The 24,157-nt window shown below is 39.4% G+C and overlaps 3 protein-coding genes across 3 annotated transcripts; all 3 read left to right on the top strand.

Moving 5' to 3' along the window:
- The first annotated feature begins 2,313 nt into the window (after nucleotides 1-2,313).
- LOC126589915 (protein DJ-1 homolog B-like) lies at nucleotides 2,314-13,900 on the top strand. Its single transcript, XM_050255363.1, has 8 exons — nucleotides 2,314-2,714; nucleotides 2,834-3,034; nucleotides 3,647-3,796; nucleotides 3,923-4,105; nucleotides 4,898-4,978; nucleotides 12,654-12,854; nucleotides 12,937-13,077; nucleotides 13,393-13,900. The coding sequence occupies exons 1-8, from the start codon at nucleotides 2,574-2,576 to the stop codon at nucleotides 13,597-13,599; spliced, it is 1,305 nt and encodes a 434-aa protein (XP_050111320.1). The 5' UTR covers nucleotides 2,314-2,573; the 3' UTR covers nucleotides 13,600-13,900.
- Nucleotides 13,901-15,706: 1,806 nt separating this feature from the next.
- LOC126589914 (protein ALP1-like) lies at nucleotides 15,707-21,713 on the top strand. The gene is made up of 4 exons (XM_050255362.1): nucleotides 15,707-16,042; nucleotides 19,948-20,776; nucleotides 20,867-21,092; nucleotides 21,181-21,713. The coding sequence occupies exons 2-4, from the start codon at nucleotides 20,585-20,587 to the stop codon at nucleotides 21,636-21,638; spliced, it is 876 nt and encodes a 291-aa protein (XP_050111319.1). The 5' UTR covers nucleotides 15,707-16,042; nucleotides 19,948-20,584; the 3' UTR covers nucleotides 21,639-21,713.
- Nucleotides 21,714-21,723: 10 nt separating this feature from the next.
- On the top strand, nucleotides 21,724-22,919 carry LOC126590453 (uncharacterized). The gene is made up of 3 exons (XM_050255911.1): nucleotides 21,724-22,215; nucleotides 22,313-22,709; nucleotides 22,906-22,919. Exons 1-3 carry the CDS (start codon nucleotides 21,802-21,804, stop codon nucleotides 22,917-22,919), a joined length of 825 nt encoding a protein of 274 aa, XP_050111868.1. The 5' UTR covers nucleotides 21,724-21,801.
- Nucleotides 22,920-24,157: the final 1,238 nt, after the last annotated feature.

Below are 24,157 nucleotides of genomic sequence, written 5' to 3'. Positions count from 1 at the left end.
AGGCATATTTGCAGCAAGTATATATGATTTCATCACTTTCATTGCATCATTCAATTATTCCTATTTCATTTTCTCATTGTTTGCTTCATGAATCAAAATAAGACAAATTCTCTTCGTTCTTCTGAAACGGTCTTTTCTTATCATTCTTCTGGAATGATATTTTCTCATCGTTCTTCTGGAACAATGTTATTTTCTCCCCTAATGTCGGGAAAATTGTCTTATCAAAATCATAGTCTGCAAACCACGCGGTAAACATATCCCCAGTCAAGGATTCCAAATATTGAATGATAGATGGTGTTCAACATCAATGCCTAATCCACGATGATGCCTCATTTCAGTACGTTGCGGCAGTGCAATAGGCACATAAATAACACAACCAAAAACTCGTAAATGTATAATGTTTGGCTAGTTCCCAAACACGAGTTGTACTGAGAAGTATTGATGGTCGGTAACATGTTTCAACCGAATTAATAATGCATCATATAAAGTTTACATGTCCCCATGTAGAAAATTGGCAATTTGGTTTTCATGAGCAGAACGTTAGTAATCAATTTCACCCACGTAATGAATGCTTCTACTAAACCGTTTTGAATATTGACATAAGGAACTTTTGGTCCTTATTTAATAGTCTGTGAACTGAGACTCTTATGTTCTTTATTACAATTAAGTTGAGGTACTGCGACACTTCAAACTTACGGTACTCATCTAGAAACTTCATGTTCTGATCTTCAGGATCAAGGGACTTCATACCTGATTCTTTTGCGTGATGGAACTTCATGTCCAATCATTTTTATATGATGAAGATCAAGAAACTGCAGGTTCTGATTTGATCAAGGAAGTTCAGGTCCTGTATAGATTCGTCGTAACAAAAGATAAGTACAATAAATAAATTAAAGCAATAGGCGGTAATTCCAACCATAATAAATAAATTGCATATAAGTAAATAAAGCTTGTGACAAGGGTTTTAATTCAGCACCATCAAAACTTAAAGCAATAGGTGGTAAAACCGTCCATGATAAATAAATTGCTTTAAAGTAAATAAAGCTTGTGACAAGGGCTTTGATTCAGCACTATTCACATAAATATCAAAGCTTTAAAGCAAAGGGTAATAATTCTACCCACTGTAAATAAATTGCTTTAAATAAATAGAACTTGTGACATGGGATTTAAACCAACACCATGCACATAAATATCAAACTTTAAAGTAAAAGGTAATAATTATACTCACTGTAAATAAATTGCTTTAAATAAATAGACTTGTGATATGGGCTTTAAATCAACATCATGCACATAAATATGCCAAAACAGAAAATGCAATGATTAAGTCCTCATCGTTTACTTTTTCTTTTTCTTGGTCTGCCACTTCTTTTGTTTGATTCCTTTTATTTTTATTTCACAGTTCTGAAGTCATTTTGGTTACTCAGGAAATAATAGTAACAATAAGTTATAGTAACAATAAGTTCCAATTGGTGTTCCTCCTCCGGTGAGTTTCGAAAAAGTCAAAACGGTTCCCATAAGTTTTGGAGTCAAGAGTGTTCATAAGGTGGTTGTCCAGTTTTCTGCGGAAATTGGAAACTGGTTTGATATTTCAGACATCTGCGACGATCGCACCATTAAAGTTTTCTGAAATTTTGATATGTTGTAGATACTGAGCGAACTAACAACTTTCAAGAAGAAAGTATTTCAATCCGAGGTTTGCAAGTTGGAGTTCCAAGGCTGTTTACATGGTTGTCAAATTCTTTACGAATTTTGAGTCTATACTATTTTGCTTCTGCAAAAGATGATATACAGTCATGCAACAACATATATATATTTGCTTTAGGAAAATCAGTAGTACAAAGATTTTAAGATGAAATGAAAAGATTTTTTTATATGTGAGATTCCAGGCGACAGAGGTGAACATGATTTGTAGCGTTGTGCTTTCCAATGATATGAGAGTTTTTCGTGCTGATAACGTGTTGTAAAATCGACGGTGTGTGCAGTGGAATAAATAAACAATACACAAAATTTACGAGGTTCCTCTACAGTCAGTGTGATTGGAATACGTCCTAGGGGTAGCAGTGGTGCTTTCATTATAATTTGAAATAATAGGAGTACAAAGATAACTCTCTCTATTATCTCCTCTCCTCTTCCTCTCTTCCTTCCTATCTCTCTTCCTCTCTTCCTCTCTTCCTCTCTTCCTCTCTTCCTTCCTATCTCTCCCGTGAATCACGCACTTGATGTTGTGTGAGGTTTGCTTTTATAGAAAAAATGAGTAGTGTTGGGCAAGCTTCTTGGACATCCTCCTGTTAAGTGGATGAGTGGACATCCATTATTTACAACATGATTATCGTACTCCTCATGCAGTTTCATTGTTTTTTTTTTCTTCTTTAATTGGGCGTTTTGGGATCATGAAGACAAAATTACAAATTGGGAGATGAACACTCATAAGAGGTAGGATTGGACTTCTACAGTCGGCCCAAAAAAAAGCCGACAAGGCAAAGACTTGGAATTCCTCCATATCCAAAATCTGCACACACAAATCCCCCGAAGCCAATCTTCTAGAAACAACGCAGAACCCTCGGGAAGGCCAGATGGCACTCGTGTGCCACGTAACCCCTCCCCCCTCGTTTCTCTTGCCCTCCAAGCTCAGACCTGCCATCCCTCTTCTCAGAAAGCGCTTCTTCTCCTTCTCCGTCTCTGCAGCCATGGCTTCCGATGCTCCTGCTAAGAAGGTAATCACCGCCACTAATCAGCCACTAATCACCTCATTAATCAGCTACCTCTCTCTCTCTCTTTATGATTTCGGTGATTTTTTTGTGGGTGAGGTTTTGACTGTGAAAAATGGGAGCAGGTTTTGGTTCCGATTGCCAACGGCACGGAGCCGATGGAGGCGGTGATCACAGTCGATGTTCTGCGGCGGGCTGGAGCCGATGTTACTGTGGCTTCTGTGGAGAAGCAGCTCCGTGTGGATGCTTGCCACGGCGTTAAGATCGTCGCTGATGCTTTGATTTCGGACTGCAGGCAAAGCGTCTTCGATCTCATCACTCTACCCGTACACACACTCTCTCCCTCTCTTCACATGCACATATATATATATATATACACACACATGAGTGTGTGTGTGTGTGTGTGTGTGTGTGTGTGTACTTATATAGGGATGATCGTGTCACCTGTCCACTCTCCATGCACTAATTGATTATTCCTTGGTGCCCTTCTATCATTACAAAGGAAGTTAGCATTTCTTCTAATTATTGAATTTGAAGTTTTTTTTCTCTAAAGTGTAATGTTATCAAGGGATTACATGTGAAAAGCCCTTAAATTTTTAGCCTTGTGATGCCCGGTAAATTGAATGTTTGTTTCCGGTTACCTTGTGATGGACCTGGTTAAGCAGCCGTCTTTAGCTTTTTTGAGTGTAGAGTTTTGGTTGCTCATGTCCAAGTTAAGATAGGGTTATGCATAACATTATATATGTTACTTAATTGCACTATTTTAGTTTCCAAGCAACGTCCAAATGCGCCCGAACTGTTGATATAATCCATAATATGTTAGGGTGGACTATGGATTTTTATCTGTTATTGCTTCTGTCATTCTCCTACCAGCTTATTCGGTCCTACTTCATTGTTTTCTCCAGTGGAATTTGATTATATCTGTTTTTATGCTGTAGGGAGGCATGCCAGGTGCTACTAATCTTAAGAATAGTGAGGTCCTGGAAAGTTTGGTGAAGCAGCAGGCCGCAAATGGGAAGCTCTACTCTGCTATATGTGCTTCACCTGCAGTGGCACTTGCGTCATGGGGTGTGCTGAAGGGACTGAAAGTACGATCTTTGAGCACCTCCAATATTTCATTACTTATTATACATATTAAAATTGTAATTAGTGTTTTTTTTTTTTTTTTTGAAATGACTAAATCTGGACTTGTGGGCTCTATTGTCTTTTAACAGGCAACTTGTTATCCATCTTTTATGGAGCAATTAGTATCTGGTGCAACCGCTGTTGAGTCAAGAGTGCAGCTGGATGACAAAGTTGTGACAAGTCGTGGACCTGGTACTACCATGGAGTTTGCTGTTGCACTGGTCGAGCAATTATATGGGAAAGAAAAAGCTGATGAAGTTTCTGGGCCACTGGTATATACTTTCTCATTGTACTACTTATTGATTGGTTGTATTATTCTCCAATCCCCTCCCCCCCAATCTAAGGGGAAAAAAATGAATGCATAGAAGATGTGGAGTTAGTACGATGGAGATGAATAAGGGAAAGACTGAGAACAACAAATTCATTGGAATTTACCATAAGCAAGCAGTCTGAAAAATTGGATAAACTGATAGCTTTGATTAAATGGAGAAAAGATTCTAGAGATGAAACTTATATTTTGTAAACATATTTGACAAAAAGAAAAGTAGAACTATCCGCACATGGTTCATATATAACAAAACTTAGGATAGAGAATTCAGACACATGATATGGTTAGTATTGAGCTGAAGAGGTGACTATATAGTTATACTAGTGGGGTTGAAGTGCCTGTCTAGTAAGGATCCTTTTCAGCTTAGCTTCTTAGTTCAGAAAGCCTTTGAGTTGGGCTTTGGCTTAGGTTACTTAATTATAAATTAAGCTTGATTCTTTAACATGTATCTCGAGCTGCCTGTACACAACTTGTATTTTACTAAAGGCCCACCGTGTAATTGATTGGGTAGAGGTGGTGATTCCTGCCTTGTGGTGTCATTCTGCTAATTCTTGTCAAGTGATTTTGAAGCCATTCATTGTTTGGTTAAATGAAAACAAATATGATGTGTTGTGATCTGGCTTCACCTTCTAGGCAGCTACCCTTGATTCAAAGCCCAAGTGGCTGGAGGCTAAGCTTCTGCAGTTTAGAATGTGGTTTTGTTTCTGATGGGTATGCAACCGCATTTTGTACGCAGGTGATGCGTTCCAACCATGGTGATGAATATATAATAACTGAGTTAAACCCAGTTGAGTGGACTCCCCATGATACCCCAAAGGTAAATTTTTTATTGTACAGTATATCGTTTATTGTGTGTTGGATGCTGTTACTTTAATTTGTTGTTCTTTTGTTGGTTCACTCTTCAAATATGCATGAAATTTGAGAACAACATTGTGTGTGGATTTCTTTGTCTACTTGCGTTGGATTGCAAAGTTATACCAGGAGAGAGCGTGGCTAATCAACATCGCTTGTTGGTGATGGATGTACATATCAAAAGAGTAAGACAAAAGAACAAGACTTGGAAGTGCCCAAGGACTAGATGGTGGAATCTAAAAGAAGAAAAACAAGTCATTTTCAAAGAGAAGGTAATCACCCAATGTGTGTGGGATAGAGAGGGGGAAGCTAGCCAAATGTGGGATTCCATGGCTAGTTGTATCCGAAAAGTAGCAAAAGAGGTATTAGGAGAGTCCAAGGGCTTTGCCCCACACCAAAAGGAATCTTGGTGGTGGAATGAGGAGGTACAAACAAAGGTGAAGGCTAAGAAGGAATGTTGTAAAGCCTTATACAAGGAGAGGACCGATGAAAATGGTGAAAAGTATAGAAAAGCGAAGCAAGAGGCGAAAAAAGCTGTCAGAGAAGCTAAGTTAGCGGCTTACGACGATATGTATAAACGACTAGATACCAAAGAAGGAGAGTTGGATATCTATAAACTATCTAGAGCAAGGGAAAAGAAGACAAGGGACCTAAACCAAGTGAGGTGCATCAAGGATGAGGATGGAAAGGTTCTTGCTACAGAGAACGCGGTTAAAGACAGATGGAGAGGTTATTTTCATAATCTTTTCAATGAAGGACATGAAATGAGTGATTCTTTAGGGGAGTTGAGTAACTCAGAAGAGTGTAGAAACTACTCTTTTTATCGTCGAATCCGGAAGGAAGAAGTGGTTGTAGCTTTGAAGAAGATGAAGCATAAAAAAGCAATAGGCCCAGACAATATACCAATCGAAGTGTGGAAACTTTTGGGAGAGACAGGTATAACATGGCTCACTGACCTTTTCAATAGGATTTTGAAAACGAAGAAGATGCCAAATGAGTGGCGAACGAGCACTTTGGTGCCTATCTACAAGAACAAGGGCGACGTACAAAATTGCATGAACTATAGGGGTATTAAGCTAATGAGTCATACAATGAAGCTCTGGGAGAGAGTCATTGAGCATAGATTGAGGCAAGAGACACGGGTTTCGGACAACCAATTCGGGTTCATGCCAGGGCGCTCAACCATGGAGGCAATCTATCTCTTACGAAGATTGATGGAAAGATATAGAGATGGGAAAAAGGATTTACACATGGTCTTTATAGATTTGGAAAAAGCGTATGATAGGGTCCCAAGAGACATTCTTTGGAGGATTTTAGAGAAGAAAGGAGTACGAGTAGCATATATCCAAGCTATAAAGGATATGTATGAAGGAGCAAAGACTGCCGTAAGAACTCATGAAGGACAAACCGAAAGCTTCCCCATAACTGTAGGATTACATCAAGGCTCATCCTTAAGTCCTTACCTTTTTGCGTTGGTAATGGATGAGTTAACAGGACATATTCAAGATGATATTCCTTGGTGTATGCTTTTCGCAGACGATATAGTGTTGATAGATGAAACTCAGGAAGGGGTAAATGCAAAGCTTAACCTTTGGAGAGAAGTGTTGGAATCTAAAGGTCTTCGCCTAAGCCGATCAAAGACAGAATATATGGAGTGCAAGTTCAGTGCAAATGGAGGCCAAAACGAGTTAGGGGTGAGGATCGGAGATCAAGAAATACCAAAAAGCGACCGTTTTCGTTACCTAGGATCTATCTTGCAAAAGAACGGAGAATTAGATGGAGATCTCAACCATAGAATACAAGTTGGATGGATGAAGTGGAAGAGTGCATCCGGGGTGTTGTGTGACCGCCGAATGCCATTGAAGCTCAAGGGAAAATTTTATAGGACGGCAATAAGGCCGGCGATGCTGTATGGTACAGAATGTTGGGCGGTGAAACATCAACACGTACACAAAATGGGTGTAGCGGAGATGAGGATGCTTCGTTGGATGTGTGGGCACACGAGAAAGGATAAGATTAGGAATGAGGATATCCGGGGTAAAGTAGGAGTAGCCGAAATTGAAGGAAAGATGAGAGAAAATCGGTTACGGTGGTTTGGACATGTGCAAAGAAGGCCTACTGACGCTCCGATTAGAAGATGCGACTATGGGACAGAGGTTCAGGGCCGAAGGGGTAGAGGAAGACCTAGGAAAACTTTGGAAGAGACTCTAAGAAAAGACTTAGAGTACTTGGATCTAACGGAGGACATGACACAGGATCGAGCACAATGGCGTTCTAAGATTCATACAGCCGATCCCACTCAGTGACTTGGATTTTCCAAGTCTTCAATCGAGAAGTTTTCCTCACTCGGGAAATTAAGGGAACACTACCCCAACCTACATGCTCCACTCAGAAAGCTTCAACATACAAGCTTCAACAAAAGAAAATTCAAAGAACTTAGCGAAGAAGGCTTTGGTGTATTTAACACAATACGTTGAAATGAAGGAAAGCTTATTTATTGATATCCCCGATCAGCTACAAATATGTACATATACATGAGTCAAAATAAACACACAAGACGGAGCCTTCACAAAGGTTGCTTAGGAGAAGTCTCAGCAGTCGGTAGAGCCCCAGAAAGAGAAGGCACCGGAGGGGGATCATTTGGAGCCTCAGTACTGGACAGAACCCTAGAAGGAGGAGGCATCAGAGGTTGATCATTCGGAGCTTCATTACGCGGTACAGCCCCAGAAGACGAAGGCAATAAATGCCTTTGGAACAAACCCACAAATCTCTGATGATCAAGTAAAACCTGACCATCAGTTTCCTTCATCTGGTCAAGCTTCCTCTTCATGTTTGTAGCATAGTCATGTGCGAGCCGGTGCAACTGTTTATTCTCATGCTTGAGCCCTCTAATCTCCTGTTTGAGACTCATCACTTCAGCCGCCAAGGATTCAACTTGGCGGGTTCGAGCAAATAGGCGTTGGGCCATATTAGACACAGAACCTGCACACTGAACACTGAGAGCCAGCGAATCCTTAACAGCTAACTCATCAGACCGTTTGGAAAGTAGTCTGTTATCTTTGGGAGTGAGAAGGTTCCTGGCCACCACCGCAGCGGTCATATCATTCTTCATCACAGAATCCCCAACGGTAAGAGGACCAGTAGGGGAGACGAAGGATGGGCGCCATATGTTGTCTGGAGAAGGCGGGGCTGCCTCTTCAACAAGGTTCAAGTCAAAACGACGGTCGGAGGGGCCAGACATTTTCAAAGGTGTTGAAGAGAGAAGAGGTTTGACAAATCAAGATCTTAGAAGTGCAAGAATTAAGCTTCTACTGGTGGAGATTCAAGTGTGCTTTGGAACTTAATGTCAGCCTCTATAAAAATCTGCACTCGACGGAGCTTCGGAAATCGAAGAGGCGCCTGCTCAGAAATCGAAGAGGCGTTTGCTTTCTCAAAAGCTGGGCTGCTTAGAGATCACGAGGGTTGATCTCAAAAATCGAAGAGGCGATTGCTTTCTCAAAAGTTGGGCTGCTCAAAGACCACGAAGGCCGATCTCAGAAATCGAAGAGGCGCTCGTTTTCTCAAAAGCTGGGCTCCCCAGAGACCACGAGGGCCGATCTCAGAAATCGAAGAGGCACCTACTTTTCCAGCCTTGTCAGCACCCGTCACACGCACACTCAGCTTTGCAGAAATTATGGGCATTCTGTCGAAGACTTCTGGGGAAGTAGAAAACACATGAATCTTACTGTTCAATCACCCACTTCTCACACGCAACAATAGCTCATGGGTACCACAGATAACTTTGCCAAAGTTCTCTGCCAAAGTTGAGCACGTGAAGCTTGCAGCTCCCACTACATCGCTCTGACCAAGAAGGGTAAAAGAATAGCAAAGAAACAGCACTAACAAAGTTTAGACCCATAAATTTTGAAGGTCTAGCTACCATATTATTACCCACAAGGGTAAAGGAACAGTACCACTGCTGGATAATTGGAAAGTCCCTGTGTGTCAACCTCTGTGCTTCGTGGCAAGGTAGACTAGCAAACATGCCCAACCTTTACTCACATTCGAGAAAACACTCCCAATAAGATTGCTTGCTCCAAAATCGAAGAGGCACCGTCCTCCGAATCTCGAGAGCCAGACTCCCAACATGACTACTTTCTTAAAAATCGAAGAGAGGGTAAAGGAACAGTACCATTGCTGGATAATTGGAAAGTCCCTGTGTGTCAACCTCTGTGCTTCGTGGCAAGGTAGACTAGCAAACATGCCCAACCTTTACTCACATTCGAGAAAACACTCCCAACAAGATTGCTTGCTCCAAAATCGAAGAGGCACCGCCTTCCGAATCTCGAGAGCCAGACTCCCAACGTGATTACTTTCTCAAAAATCGAAGAGACACTGCTCCCCGAATCTTCGAGAGCCAGACCCCCAGCATGATTGCTTTCTCAAAAATCGATGAGGCATCGTTATCCGAATCAATCGAAGAGGCGCTTGCTTTCTCAAAAGCTGGGCTGCTCAGAGACCACGAGGGCCGATCTCAGAAATCGAAGAGGCACCTACTTTTCTAGCCTTGTCAGCACCTGTCACACGCACACTCAGCTTTGCAGAAATTATGGGCATTCTGTCGAAGACTTCTGGTGAAGTAGAAAGCACATGAATCTTACTGTTCAATCACCCACTTCCCACACGCAACAATAGCTCATGGGTACCACAGATAACTTTGCCAAAGTTGAGCACGTGAAGCTTGCAGCTCCCACTACATCGCTCTGACCAAGAAAGGTAAAAGAATAGCAAAGAAACATCACTAACAAAGTTTAGACACATAAATTTTGAAGGTCTAGCTACCATATTATTACCCACAAGGGTAAAGGAACAGTACCACTGCTGGATAATTGGAAAGTCCCTGTGTGTCAACCTCTGTGCTTCGTGGCAAGGTAGACTAGCAAACATGCCCAACCTTTACTCACTTTCGAGAAAACACTCCCAACAAGATTGCTTGCTCCAAAATCGAAGAGGCACCGTCCTCCGAATCTCGAGAGCCAGACTCCCAACATGACTACTTTCTCAAAAGCGAAGAGAGGGTAAAGGAACAGTACCATTGCTGGATAATTGGAAAGTCTCTGTGTGTCAACCTTTGTGCTTCGTGGCAAGGTAGACTAGCAAACATGCCCAACCTTTACTCACATTCGAGACAACACTCCCAACAGGATTGCTTACTCCAAAATCGAAGAGGCACCGCCCTCCGAATCTCGAGAGCCAGACTCCCAACATGATTACTTCCTCAAAAATCGAAGAGACACTGCTCTACGAATCTCGAGAGCCAGACCCCCAGCATGATTGCTTTCTCAAAAATCGAAGAGGCATCGTTCTCCGAATCTCGAGAGCCAGATACCACAGACCACTTTTTCAAAGTGCTCTGACAGAGTTAAAACATGTGAAACTGGCAGCTCCCACTACCGTGCTATGACCAAGCAGGGTAAATGAATAGCATTACTACCTGTTGTTAGGGAGACTCCTATATATGTCGACCTCCATCCCCAACGGACAGGCAGACCTGCAAAAATGCTCAACCCTTCATCATATCTGAGAGGGCACTCCCAACGAAGCCTTTCGAAATATTCAGCTTTCTTTCCCCCCGATAATACCTCTGCAAACAAGCTATACTAGAGCAAGAATATCTCATATCATCAGGGTTAAAAGCAAGAGTATCCCATATCATGCTTTTTCCCTGTCTTTTCCTTTGGCCTTGTTTTTACCTGCAAGACAAGGAGAAAGAGAGCAATCAGTCAGCACTTGGATCAAGCTTCCAGCCAGGAACTGACTGCCTGGAACCCCTTACCTGATTACTTACCTGGCATTGCTCTCGAGTACTCATCTTCAACATCTTATGTTTCCAGGGAAGATTCCGCATCTGCTTGAGGAACAGATAGGGCAAGTGCGAAGGATACAAGGAAGCATGTGGAGACAAGCGTAACAGCACACGTGCCGATACACCCATTACTCTGTCAAAAGCAAAAGTATCCCATATCAGCAGGGTGGAACGTACTCTAGATTTGATGGACTTGTTTTGACCCTCAAATTCTTCAGTCGGCCTTATACTCTGGAGGAAACCAGAAAACCATCCAGCTCAGTTCAAGAATAAGCCTGTGGAAAGTTACTTCTTCAAAAGCAAAAGTATCTCATATCATCTCTTCTCATTTTTCTTCTCTTTATCCTTCATGCTGCTGCAAGATGGGGAGAAGGTGAACAATCAGTCGGAGCTCTGATTGCTTACCTTGTCTGTCACCTCTTTCAGCAGACCCCCTAGCTCGGCGACTTGGGGGACTCCTACTACATGGTTTGTATCGCGATTGACCAAGCCTGAGACTACAAGTAAGCTTCAAGTGAAATTGATACATTACCTTGTGCATCTCCACCAGTTAAAGATACCACCCCTGGATGGAGGAAGAGTACTTCCAGAGAAGATGCCACATCTACCTATGAGACAGATAAGGCAAGTCAAGACGACACCACACTCCGATACTTAGAAGTTTCGTGATTACGAGATCATTCTCCCACAATATTTCCTAATGTCATTTGTACTAAATCATTCACTTGTACTCACTAAAGGAGAGCTTGAACCTATGTACTTGTGTAAACCCTTCACAATTAATGAGAACTCTTCTATTCCGTGGACGTAGCCAATCTGGGTGAACCACGTACATCTTGTGTTTGCTTTCCTATCTCTATCCATTTATATACTTATCCACACTAATGACCGGAGCAATCTAGCGAAGATCACAAAAAGCGACCGTTTTCGCTACCTAGGATCTATCTTGCAAGAGAACGTAGAATTAGATGGAGATCTCAACCATAGAATACGAGCTGGATGGATGAAGTGTAAGAGTGCATCCGGCGTGTTGTGTGACCGTCGTAGGCCACTGAAGCTCAAGGGAAAATTTTATAGGACGGCAATAAGGCCAACGATGTTGTATGGCACAGAATGTTGGGCGGTGAAGCATCAACACGTACACAAAATGGGTGTAGCGGAGATGAGGATGCTTCGTGGGATGTGTGGGCACACGAGAAAGGATAAGATTGGGAATGAGGATATCCGAGGTAAAGTAGGAGTAGCCGAAATTGTAGGAAAGATGAGAGAAAATCGGCTCCGATGATTTGGACATGTGCAAAGAAGGCCGACTGACGCTCCGGTTCGAAGATGTGACTACGGGACAGAGGTTCAGGGCCAAAGGGGTAGAGGAAGACCTAGGAAAACTTTGGAAGAGACTCTAAGAAAAGACTTAGAGTACTTGGATCTAACGGAGGACATGACACAAAACCGAGCGCAATGGCGTTCTAGGATTCATATAGCCGACCCCACTTAGTGGGAAAAGGCTTTGTTGTTGTTGTTGTTGTATCTCAAGTTGCATTTCAGACAAGGTAGGAAAGGGTAAAATCCAAGTTCAAATCTTGTTGTAAGCAACCTGAAAAAGAGAAGCCATATTAGAGTGCTTTACTTGACAGTGATTTACATATGGAAATATCTCTAGGATTCTTTCAAGTTTCCCTAAGTGTTACGCAAATTAGCAACTAAAGGTTGTGATATCAGAGTAAGATTTTTTTTACTTGGTTTAAGGTGATATATAATGTGCATTTTAACCTCTTTTGTCTTTGTTATCCTTTAGATTCTTGTACCTATTGCGAATGGCACAGAGGAAATGGAAGCTGTTATGATTGTCGATATTCTACGACGAGCCAAAGCGGATGTTGTGGTGGCCTCTGTAGAGGATAAACTAGAAATTCTTGCTTCCCGCAAAGTTAAACTGGAGGCGGATATGTCCCTTGATGAAGCTGCCCAACTTTCATATGACCTAATTGTCTTGCCTGTAAGTTGGGCTCTAGCTTGCTACTGTTTAACCATTACTCTATCTATTCATTAGTCCCACAACATTCTTATGTTTTTTTCAGGGTGGACTTGGTGGTGCCCAAGCATTTGCAAAATCGGAAAAGCTAGTGAATTTGTTAAAAAAGCAGAGGCAATCCCAGAGACCTTATGGAGCAATATGTGCCTCCCCAGCTCTAGTTTTGGAACCCCATGGCCTACTCAAGGTATCCCTTATACGGTGTTTAGAGAACTTCCTTTTTATGCTTAAAAGGGCAACTCCACTAACTTTGGTACCACCATTAACGTTGAACAACCTGAAAATTCTGACTGCACCTCGTATTATTCAATGGTGTACTAACTCGATCTATTCATGATCAATTCACGGAAACGATCTGCTTCTTGCATTGTTGCAAACTCATCAGAAGAACTTATTTCCATTCAAATTGGATATTTGTCCATTTTGGCATACATAATTAAGTTTCTATATGTTAAATTTTTTTTAATTATCCATTTATGAACTTTGTTTGACTTTGATCCAGGGTAAAAAGGCCACAGCATTCCCCGCAATGTGCGACAAGCTGTCAGATAAAAGTGAAATCGAGAACAGGGTAGTGGTTGATGGCAACCTCATCACCAGCAGAGGACCAGGAACTTCAATGGAGTTTGCTCTTGGAATTGTTGAGAAGTTTCTCGGTCGCGAGAAAGCAATAGAGCTTGCAAAAGTGATGCTTTTCGTTCATCCGTAGAGCTTATGTTCGTGTATAATGTGGGCGCCCATACATTCGATCAACGACTACCAAAAGCGGAAAGCTGGCTTCGTATTTGAGTATGAATCCTCTGTGCTTAACTGAGTTCGTATATAAATAAATGCGTAGAGGACTGAAATATTATAGTTCTTTGGCTAGGTTTTTGAGTTTCACCGTGTACTGAAGAGTTTGTGTTACAACCAAAAGAGAGTTTCATCTGTAATTTTGTGGTCTCTCGTACCTTTAGGTTGACAAGCTCTTGGACCCTACATAAATGCGTTTGATAATCATTTTGTTTTTATGTTCTTTTTCGTACACCTTCACTCTTCTACATTTCTATGCGTTTGATAATCATTTTGTTTTTATGTTCTTTTTCGTACACCTTCACTCATTTTGTTTCTATGTTCTTTTTCGTACACCTTCACTCTTCTACATTTCTATACATTTCTATGCGTTTGATAATTATTTTGTTTTTATGTTCTTTTTCGTACACCTTCACTCTTCTACATTTCTACGTCGCACATTTCTCTTCTTATTTTTCTCTTTATCATTTATATAGAATTAAAAACTGAAAACGACGTGATTATTAGTCGCACATTTCTCTTCTTATATTTTCCAAGCACATGCTTGAACACTCCGTGTGGAAATTGTGGAAACTAAATTACAAATGCTCATTCCCAACCACCTAAGGACAGGATTAAACAATCCGGAAACATTTATGTTTGATTTGTTGGGTCGAATTATCAAAGTGTCTTAACTGTCGTCTTCTCAACAAAGTATAACACAACAAATTAATAAACCCATAATAAATAAGAAGTACCTGATGTGTTTGACAACTTGAAAAGTATGCACTATGGGATCTGTAATACTTTAATGTATTTCTGTGATCTGAATCGTCTATCTTTAAGGTTGAAGATCATGTTCCAAAAAAACACCCAAACTTGAGACTATATGATTGCTTAGATTAAAAGTTTAGTTCTTTGTAGAACTGTATTGTCTATTTTCTTAACTAAAAATGAATGTCTTAATGATTTTGGATTTGTCTAACTTTTTTCAAGAATGATTTATGAATGATATTAAAAGATAAACGGTTTGAGTTGTTAAAATGTTGGCTCCACAAAAATGTGTGTAAAAAAAAGGTTTTTATATTAACACCCCACAAAATGTTGAATGCACCTCACATTAAAATTTAATATTAAATGACTTATTTACTCTACTATGCAATGACAATTTTGACCTTATTAGGTTTTAAAAAAAATAAAAATTTATAAATACACCTCAAATCACTTTTAGCGTATTATTTATCTTCTCAACTATCAAACATGTTGATTGAGAAAAATTGTTTTTGACGAATGGAATACGAAATCGATGTTTCGGAAGCTTTACATGAGGTAAGACTTCATAGTTTTCATTGTTTTAGTGATTTCAACGACATCGAGAATTATTTAATCTTGTGTTTGCTGCATTATTTAAACTTCTATATTCATATTCATCTTTTAGTGTTCGTATTAATCTTGCGTACCCAGTAACATGAGTCATATTAGTGCTAGTGTCATATACTACTTTTACAAATTGAGGATAGCCATTCTCCACATGAACTCCTACTCTCAATCTTTTGCCGTTTGATTGACGTACGTTTCTCATCACGAGTTTTTCTTTCTTGTTTCTTCTTCTTTTCTTGTCACTGGGAGATGATCAATGGAAAATGAGGAGAGACATGGCCTGTATTTAAAGAAATCTGGGACCGATTCAGTTTTGATTTATTAATTAACTTCTACTAGCAGAGAGAGGGTCTTTATTTATTTTGTTCAAGACTAAGTCTAAAGACTTGTGAAATATATATAGAAGTATTATTTGTTAGCACTAACAAGAATCTTTTTTTTTTTATCGGAAAGACTCAGCACCACATGTCATTTTTTTTTAGGCTTTTTAGAAGTTGAATAAGGATCACTTGTGTTTTTCGAGTTCAATTTTCTCACAAGTCGACTTTGTGGTGTCCAAAACCTAGTTCTTCTTGTTGCATCACCGAACCTATTTACCATTTTGAAGACGGATGTTTGTAATTGCCCATCAACAAAATTGAAATCCCCACCAAAGCCTCTAAGGGCACGTTTGTTTGACAGGATTAAGAGGGCTTGGACTGGACTAGACTATAGTCCGACGTTTGGTGTGCATCCGGATTAGCTTTAATGAGCTTAACCCGGACTCGCTTGGACTAACTGCCTCCTTAGCCGTTCTTAACGAGCAACCCCAAAATCGGGCGGATTCGTAAGCCAGAGAAAACCGAGAGATTTTCTGCGTCGTCCCTTCGTCCAGTCCAAGCCCTTCGTCCTCATCTCTACGTTCCCTCAACGTCGTCCTTGCCGTGCTCCCTCATCTTCGTCCTCCTCACCGTCATCTCTGCGTCTTCCGATCTCTGCATCTGCTCGCCCTTATTTGTATGGTAAACTTCGATTCTTCTATTAATTTCATGTATTTGTGTTGCAGATGGTAATTTTACTGAGCTTTATTTGATTTTGTTGTTTTGGGTTTGATAATTTTTGAATCATAGAGATCTGCACTTGAATAAATTAGGGTTTTGATATTTAGGTGAAATTGAAATTAGAATTTGGGCTTTTCATAAGATGAGATGGAACTTGGGAATTTAGGATGTCAAAGTTGTAAAACTTGGAAGTCCTACCCACATGTTGTTTTCGATTTTTAAAAATTGGGGTTTCAACAATGGGAGTACTCTGTGCGTGTGTGTGTCTGCGTGTGTGTGTGTGTGTGTGTTAGTGTACTCTGTGTGTGTGTGTGTAATTTATGTGTATGTCATTACCAAAAATCCTCGTCTCCAAGCATACTCTCTCCAAACACCTCTTTCACTGTATGTTTTTATCTGCCAAATTAGGATGAATTGATGAGTTACTGCAGAAGTGTGTGTGTGTGTCTGTACTCATTACTGTGTGTGTGTGTGTGTGTGTTTGTGTACTCTGTGTGTGTGTGTGTTTGTGTGTACTCATTAACGTAGGGGGTGTGTGTGTGTGTTTGTGTACTTTGTGTGTGTGTTTGTGTACTCTGTGTGTGTGTGTACTCTGTGTTTGTGTAATTTCTCTGTGTGTGTGTGTGGTTGTGTACTCATTAACGTGGGGGGGGGGGTGTGTGTGTGTGTTTGTGTGTACTCATTACTGTGTGTGTGTGTGTATGTGTGTACTCATTAATGTGGAGGGGGGGAGCGAGAGAGGGTGAGGCAGGGAAGGAGGTAGGGTTGGTCTAGAATTTTTGTTCCAACTAGAAGTCCTCCCTGCAACAATCTCTCTGCTTATATTCTAATGTTGCGGTTAAGTTTCATTCAAAAGATTAGTGTCCGGTTTGAACTATTTTTGTCCTTACTTAATTGCTCATCTTTTGATCTTGAACTAGAATGGATGTTTTTTTTATGGTCTGTGAGTTTAGTTGGTGTGTTTCTGTGTGTGTGTATCTGTGTGTAATTTCTGTGAGTGTGTGTGTGTGTGTGTGTGTGTGTATTCTGCACTGGAAGTGTGTGTGTACTGTGTGTACTGTGTGTGTGTGTGTGTGTGTTTGTGTGTACTCATTAACATGGGGTGTGTGTGTGTGTGTTTGTGTACTGCCTGTGTGTGTGTGTACTCTGTGTGTGTGTGTAATTTCTGTGTATGTGTGTGTGTGTACTGTGTGTGTGTAATTTCTCTGTGTGTGTGTTTGTGTACTGCACTGGAAGTGTGTGTGTGTGTGTGTGTAATTTCTGTGTGTGTGTGTGTGTGTGTGTGTTTGTGTGTACTCATTAACGTGGGGGGTGTGTGTGTGTGTGTTTGTGTACTGCCTGTGTGTGTGTACTCTGTGTGTGTGTGTAATTTCTGTGTATGTGTGTGTGTGTTTGTGTACTGCCTGTGTGTGTGTGTACTGTGTGTGTGTGTGTACTGTGTATGTGTGTGTGTGTACTGTGTGTGTGTAATTTCTGTGTGTGTGTGTTTGTGTACTGCCTGTGTGTGTGTGTGTGTCTAATTTCTGTGTATGTGTGTGTGTGTGTGTGTGTTTGTGTACTGCCTGTGTGTGTGTCTAATTTCTGTGTATGTGTGTGTGTGTGTGTGTGTGTGTGTACTGTGTGTGTGTGTAATTTCTGTGTGTGTGTGTGTACTGTGTGTGTGTGTGTAATTTATGTGTGTGTGTGTTTGTGTACTGCCTGTGTGTGTGTGTACTGTGTGTGTATCTAATTTCTGTGTATGTGTGTGTGTGTACTGTGTGTGTGTGTTTGTGTACTGCACTGGAAGTGTGTGTGTGTGTACTGTGTGTGTGTGTGTGTTTATGTGTACTCATTGATAGGGATTTTTACTACTCATGTGAACGAGCTTAAATCTCCTTTTTTTTTTTACTTGCAAGAATCACAAGGTTATTGTAGTATAAACGGATTTTGCAAGGTCGTCTCCACAGGAATTCTTAAATAATTCGAAACTAATCAGATTCCATTTAATTATTGTAATGTAGAAATTTAGATGATTGATTTTATAACCTACTTAAATTGAAAACGAATTTAACTATTAAAGATAAGATAAACTGCAATATTAAAACGGAGGGAAAAGAAAACAGTTTTGGAAGAATCAAATTAAGAAAGCACTAGGGTTCCACCATCACCTAGCAATCCTATGAATTTTTACCAATTACTTATAATCTACACATGCCACTTTGAAGGTTAGATTTTCCTAATTCATATTCTTCTTGGAACCTCCAACATAGAACGTATATCTAACATGCAACCCGTCCGGACGTTCGGATCAAATCTAAACATGAAAGACTAATTATGCTTTATGAAAATCCTTTGAAAAACCATGCAATCCTTAAGACGTGATATTCATCATAAGAGAAATTACAATTATTAATCACAAGAAGCCAGCGTCAATTTCAGGGAACTTTCCGACCAAAATTGCATCAAATTACTTTTCTAAAGATCCTAATGGTGATCAGGCATTACGACAATTAGATAGTTTTTATCCCGGTGATCAACAATTCAAAGTACGTATGCAATCAATCATAAGCAATTAAATAAAAATCACATATTCATGCTAAGGCTCAAGGCTTCACCCTAGCAATAGAATTTAGTTCCGCATATTCATAATTGAAATCATAGAAATATCTATTAAGAAAAGGATTGAAAACACCTTCAAGTAGAAAATCTTCAAAACCCTAGCACTTCTCTCTGTCTCCAATATTGCATAAAATAAAGCGTCCCCTAAAACTGTAGACGGCTAAGCAATATATTTGCCAAGCCACCACACAAAAACCCCAGGAAACATAACCCTAAATTCAATGATAAAATTCGTTTAAAATTTGAACAGCCACGTTTTGGCCCATAAGCTGCTCCAAAACTGGCCCAATATAGCTGGATTTAATGTTTGGAATATTCTGAACACTTGTCCAGAAGGCCACGAACTCATCCGAGGTCATCTTGGGCTCCAAAAACGCAATTTAAGCCCAAAAACGTCATTTTCCAGCACTGCACACTGCTTCTTTATTTCATCGCCAGAAAATCACCGCTTGGTGGAAAAATCCCAAATTTTGATACGATCAAGCTAAGTGACTCACGAACGTCCTCCAACTGGAATTACTCCAAAATTCGTCCATTTGGTCCTGTTTTGCTCCAGAGGAAGTCGAAAGTCCTATATTGAAAATACAATTCAAAGTATCAAAATTCTTTCAAAATATTAACCAAAATATACTAAGATTAGGGTAAAATATATAATATCAAATCTGCTCATCACTCATTAACGTGGGGTGTGTGTGTGTGTGTGTTTGTGTACTGCGTGTGTGTGTGTATGTACTGTGTGTGTGTGTTTGTGTACTGTATATGTGTGTGTGTATGTGTGTATTCATTAACGTGGGGGGGGGGGAGCGAGAGAGGGTGAGGCAGGGAAGGGGGTAGGGTTGGTCTAGAATTTTTGTTCCAACTGGAAGTTCTCCCTGCAACAATCTCTCTGCTTATATTCTAATGTTGCGGTTAAGTTTCACTCAAAAGATTAGTGTCCGGTTTGAACTATTTTGTTTGTCCTTACTTAATTGCTCATCTTTTGATCTTGAACTAGAACGGATGTTTTTTTTGTGGTCTGTGAGTTTAGTTGGTGTGTTTCTGTGTGTGTGTATCTTTAGTTGGTCTGTGAGTGTGTGTGTGCGTGTGTGTGTATCTTTAGTTGGTGTCTCTGTGTGTGTGTGTGTGTATTCTGCACTTGAAGTGTGTGTGTGTGTGTGCTCTGTGTGTGTGCTCTGTAAGTGTGTGTGTGTATTTAGTTTATAACCATGATATTACAATGTGAATGTTTTGTATGCTAAACTGCAATATTCTGTGGTTGTTGGTTGCAGAGAAGAGGAGCATAAACGGAAGGATAAGGCTAAGACTACCGCTTCACAGGTGTCATTTAATTTCCCTTTTAACATGCAATGCCTAACAATTGTGACTTGACTGGTTTTTTTTTTGTTGATCCAACATTAATTGTGACTTGGCTGTTTATTTTTTGGGATGTTAATGCAGTTACTTGTTTCAGAATTCTTTGTATACCGTTTATTTTGATTTAGTTCATTTCGTATCATAATCACTTCATTTCCATCACCCTTAATAACAGTAAATATTACATATATAATGTCCTTATTTAATTTTCTTTTTTTTTTTGTTTGGATAGATATGGATCGAATGAAGCTTTTATTGATCTTATTGTTAGAGATGTCTCATTTAGAGACAATTTGCATTTGTACGATTCTTGTGGTGATGATGCTAAGGGCCAAACATAGACATGTTGAACGACCCACTTTGACTAATCGTTCACTTGTTAGACGAGAGATTAGTTTGTGTTATCTGAATGGTATAATAGGGAATACTGATATTGAATGTGTCAACGAATTGAGAATGGATAGAAGGACTTTTGCCATATTATGTGACTTACTTCGTCAAGATGGGAGGGTAAAAACTGATGGTTTGGTGTCTGTAGAGGAGTAGGTGTGTATGACTTTACACATACTAGCACATCATACTAAGAATCGTAGTATTGGCGGTAGATTTTATAGGTCGGGAAAGACTATAAGTAGGTATTTCAATAGCGTATTACAAGGAATTTTGCGATTACAAGGTATCCTACTAAAAGTCCCTCAGCCTGTGCCTATTGATTCTACAGATCCTAGGTGGCGATGTTTTAAGGTATGATAATTTTTTTTCATTTTCCCTAAGCTTTAACTCTTCATTCCCTTTGTATAAATTAACAAAAGCTTAATTTTTATTTTTTTTTAGAATTGCTTGGGAGCAATAGATGGAACACACATTGATGTGCATGTACATGAAATTGACAAACCAAGATACCGAACAAGAAAGGGTCGAGTCGCAACTAATGTGTTAGGTGTGTGTTCAGGCGATATGCAGTTCATATATGTGTTTCCGGGTTGGGAGGGTTCCGCATCAGACTCTAGAGTGCTACATGATGCAATTAATAGGCCTAATGGTTTTAAGGTACCAACGGGTAAGAGTATTAGTTAGTCTCAACTTTGTAAGTTAGGTCTAGTTTTGTTTGTCAACTACAAAACACTAATAACGTTTTTTTTTATTAGGTTATTATTACCTTGTAGATGGTGGTTATACAAATGGTGAAGGATTCCTTGCACCCTATAGAGGAATACCTTATCATTTATCTGAATGGGAGGGACGAACGCCTTCTAATAAGGAAGAGTATTTTAACATGAAGCATTCTAAGGCAAGGAATGTAATTGAACGTTGTTTTGGCTTGTTAAAAGGAAGGTGGTCGATACTAAGAAGTCCATCTTTCTATCCGATAAGGACACAAGGTCGAATAATTACCGCTTGTTGCCTACTACACAATCTTATTAGGCAAGAGATGTTTGTAGATCCACTGGAAAATTTGCCAATAATACAAGATGGACAAAATACAGAAGAAGGTGAATATGTTGGTAGTGTTGAAACATCTGACCAGCGGACTGCAAAGAGGAATGTCATGGCTCAGGAAATGTATAATGAGTGGAGAGCAATTAGGAACCAGCAACCGAACTAGCTATATGTGTTAATGATAACATTTTATTTTAGTATTCCTTTTTATCATGCATTTGTTGGATATTAGCATAATTATTAGATTGCTCATCAGTGAATGTTAAAACTTTTTTATTGATTGGATGGTATGCAAATTATTTGGATATTATGCAAATTAATTGGATATTATGCAAATTGATTATTTGTATTGTATTTTAGTACATTCAAATATTTTTTGTTTAGGTATGGATAAAGACAATATTTTGAATGCTACTCAAGAGCCAAAAGGAAGAAGGCGTAAATGGGAAGCATTTGAGGAAGAAGTATTACTATCCGTTCTTGAGGATTTTGTTGCTCGGAAGCAACAGTGTGACACCGGTGCTTTCAAACAAGGTACTTTGATTGAAATAGTGAAAGCTGTCAATGTTTTATGTCCTCATTCCAATATAAAGGCAACTCCACATATTGAGTCAAAGTTGAAGAAATGGAAAAAAACATATAGTATGGTCGTTGACATGATAAACACAAGTGGATTTGCATGGAATGATGTCAAAAAGTGCGTTGAAGTTGATAGTGATGACGCATGGCAAACTTATGTGCAGGTTCATATCCTATTTTATTTATACATTAGTTTTGTTCTTGCTGCTTTATTTGTTACACATGCTCAATTTTAGTTTTGCTATGTTGATATAATCTTAGAAAAATAAAGAAGCCGATGGATGGAGAAGCAAACCTTTTCCACTGTATGATCGATTTGCATATATATTTGGAAAAGATCGGGTTACGGGTAATGTAGCCGAAACCCCTGCTGAAATGGTGGAGGAACAAAGTCATGATCAAGTTGGTGCAAGTGATATTGGAGGTGAAAATTTTGTTTCTTCAATGAACGAACAAAGCCAACAAAGCATCCCATCTGAAAATAGCCAACAAAAGAGGAAAAGAGGTGTGGGAAGTTCAAGTGATGGAACCGAGACAATTATCAGTGGACTGAAAGAATTTTATGTTGAAAGTGGGAAGAGGATGCAAATGGTAACTGAAGCTTTAGTTCAAGGTACTGCAGATCATAGTGACATAGCTAACGAACTTGAAGAAATGGGTCTTTCTCTTATGAATCAAATTGATGCATTGTCTCTTATTTTGGATAAACAAAAAAATGTGGGAGTGTTCAGGGCAATCAAACCGGAACTCAAGAAAGTGTTTGTCCAAAGGCTTTTAAGCGACAAAGCAAGCGGATGAGTATATTATGTGGTGTCTTTTGATATGGATGTATTTTATTAATCGTACAATCTTAGGTTATGACTTATAACTTAGCTTTCCACTATGAAGTATTTTGGCTAATGTTAACTAGGAGTTTGTAAATTATGGAGATCTACTTTTGAATGGTATACTATAGTTCACTGGTATTTTGTAAATTATGGAGATCTTCTTATGTACTTGCTCTTGCTTGTTAATCTAGTCAGCTATGAATTATGCCACATGGAAAAAGAGACGGCCCCTTATAGCCTGTTTAATTACCATGCTTTTCTATTTTCTTTTCTTTTGAGCAAGGTTTGTTGGATACACTTGGAGGATTCTTGAAACCAAAGTATTAGTACTCACGTTTCCCCTTCCTTCAAAACCCTACCACCATTGGATCCTAGTCATCTTCACCCAACAGAGAACCAGAACACCATATATCATGCACGTGAAGAACTTAAGTGACATTTTCCATGGCAATTTTACTTGCTTCAGACAAATATCTAATATGAGTTCCGTTTTCTTAAACTCTATAATCCAAGAAAACTATCATTAGTTAATGTTCGATTTTATTGCATAAAGTTTAGGATTACTCTATTACACAAGTATCTTCTCATGACATTTGTAGCATTACTTTATTACACAATGGCAAAAATTTGTAGTCCTAGTGTAAGCAAACACAAATCTGATGAACAGTACTGTTTTTATTATCCTGCTTCTTAGTCCGACACTGCACCAAACGCTTCACTAAGTTAGTCCAGCTTAGTCTAGTCTAAGCCAGTCCAGCTTAGTCCCTGCAGCTAGTCCAGTCCGAGATAGTCCGGCGCAACAAACGCCCCCTAAATTTATTACCTGACAAGGATTTGCAAAGCTCTAAACTATTTTGGGAGATTGTTTGAAATCTTTTGGCAAACTAAACGTTCAAATGGTTAGATTCAATCCTTGAAAATAAAATATGAGTGTTATAAGATTTGAGAAATGTGGGGTGTAAAGAAAATGTGGGATGTATGTACAAAATATAAGATGTATATTGAGAATGTGGGGTGTGGGGTATTATGAGAAAGTATGCGGGGTGTATTAAAATAATTTTTAATTGAAAAAGCAGATGTAAGGTGTATTAAGTATGTGGGGTTTATTCAACAATTTGTGGGGTGTTAATATAATTAGCCTAAAAAAATTGTGTGATAAAACACGAATCCGCCCCCAATATAAAATATAATGTGATTTACAAATTTGACATATTTTGTTACGATATCTTCAATCATATTACTTACACATTTAATTATTCAATTAGTTTAACAATCAAAT

Source organism: Malus sylvestris, chromosome 11 (genome assembly GCF_916048215.2).
Source record: "Malus sylvestris chromosome 11, drMalSylv7.2, whole genome shotgun sequence".
In the NCBI taxonomy this organism is placed as follows: domain Eukaryota; kingdom Viridiplantae; phylum Streptophyta; class Magnoliopsida; order Rosales; family Rosaceae; genus Malus; species Malus sylvestris.
The sequence above is the reverse complement of the archived record's forward strand: the minus strand, read 5'-3'. Positions and strand labels throughout refer to the sequence as shown.

What these genes read in the sequence shown, in the direction of transcription:
- LOC126589914 (XM_050255362.1), top strand. Translation starts at nt 20,585, where the DNA reads ATGACTTTACACATACTAGCACATCATACTAAGAATCGTAGTATTGGC. An exon ending in CTAGGTGGCGATGTTTTAAG is followed by an intron (nt 20,777 to 20,866) that starts GTATGATAATTT and finishes ATTTTTTTTTAG; the next exon opens with AATTGCTTGGGAGCAATAGA. An exon ending in TGGTTTTAAGGTACCAACGG is followed by an intron (nt 21,093 to 21,180) that starts GTAAGAGTATTA and finishes TTTTTTTATTAG; the next exon opens with GTTATTATTACCTTGTAGAT.
- LOC126590453 (XM_050255911.1), top strand. Translation starts at nt 21,802, where the DNA reads ATGCAAATTGATTATTTGTATTGTATTTTAGTACATTCAAATATTTTT. An exon ending in CATGGCAAACTTATGTGCAG is followed by an intron (nt 22,216 to 22,312) that starts GTTCATATCCTA and finishes ATATAATCTTAG; the next exon opens with AAAAATAAAGAAGCCGATGG.
- LOC126589915 (XM_050255363.1), top strand. Translation starts at nt 2,574, where the DNA reads ATGGCACTCGTGTGCCACGTAACCCCTCCCCCCTCGTTTCTCTTGCCC. An exon ending in ATGAAGTTTCTGGGCCACTG is followed by an intron (nt 4,106 to 4,897) that starts GTATATACTTTC and finishes TTTTGTACGCAG; the next exon opens with GTGATGCGTTCCAACCATGG. An exon ending in CTCCCCATGATACCCCAAAG is followed by an intron (nt 4,979 to 12,653) that starts GTAAATTTTTTA and finishes GTTATCCTTTAG; the next exon opens with ATTCTTGTACCTATTGCGAA.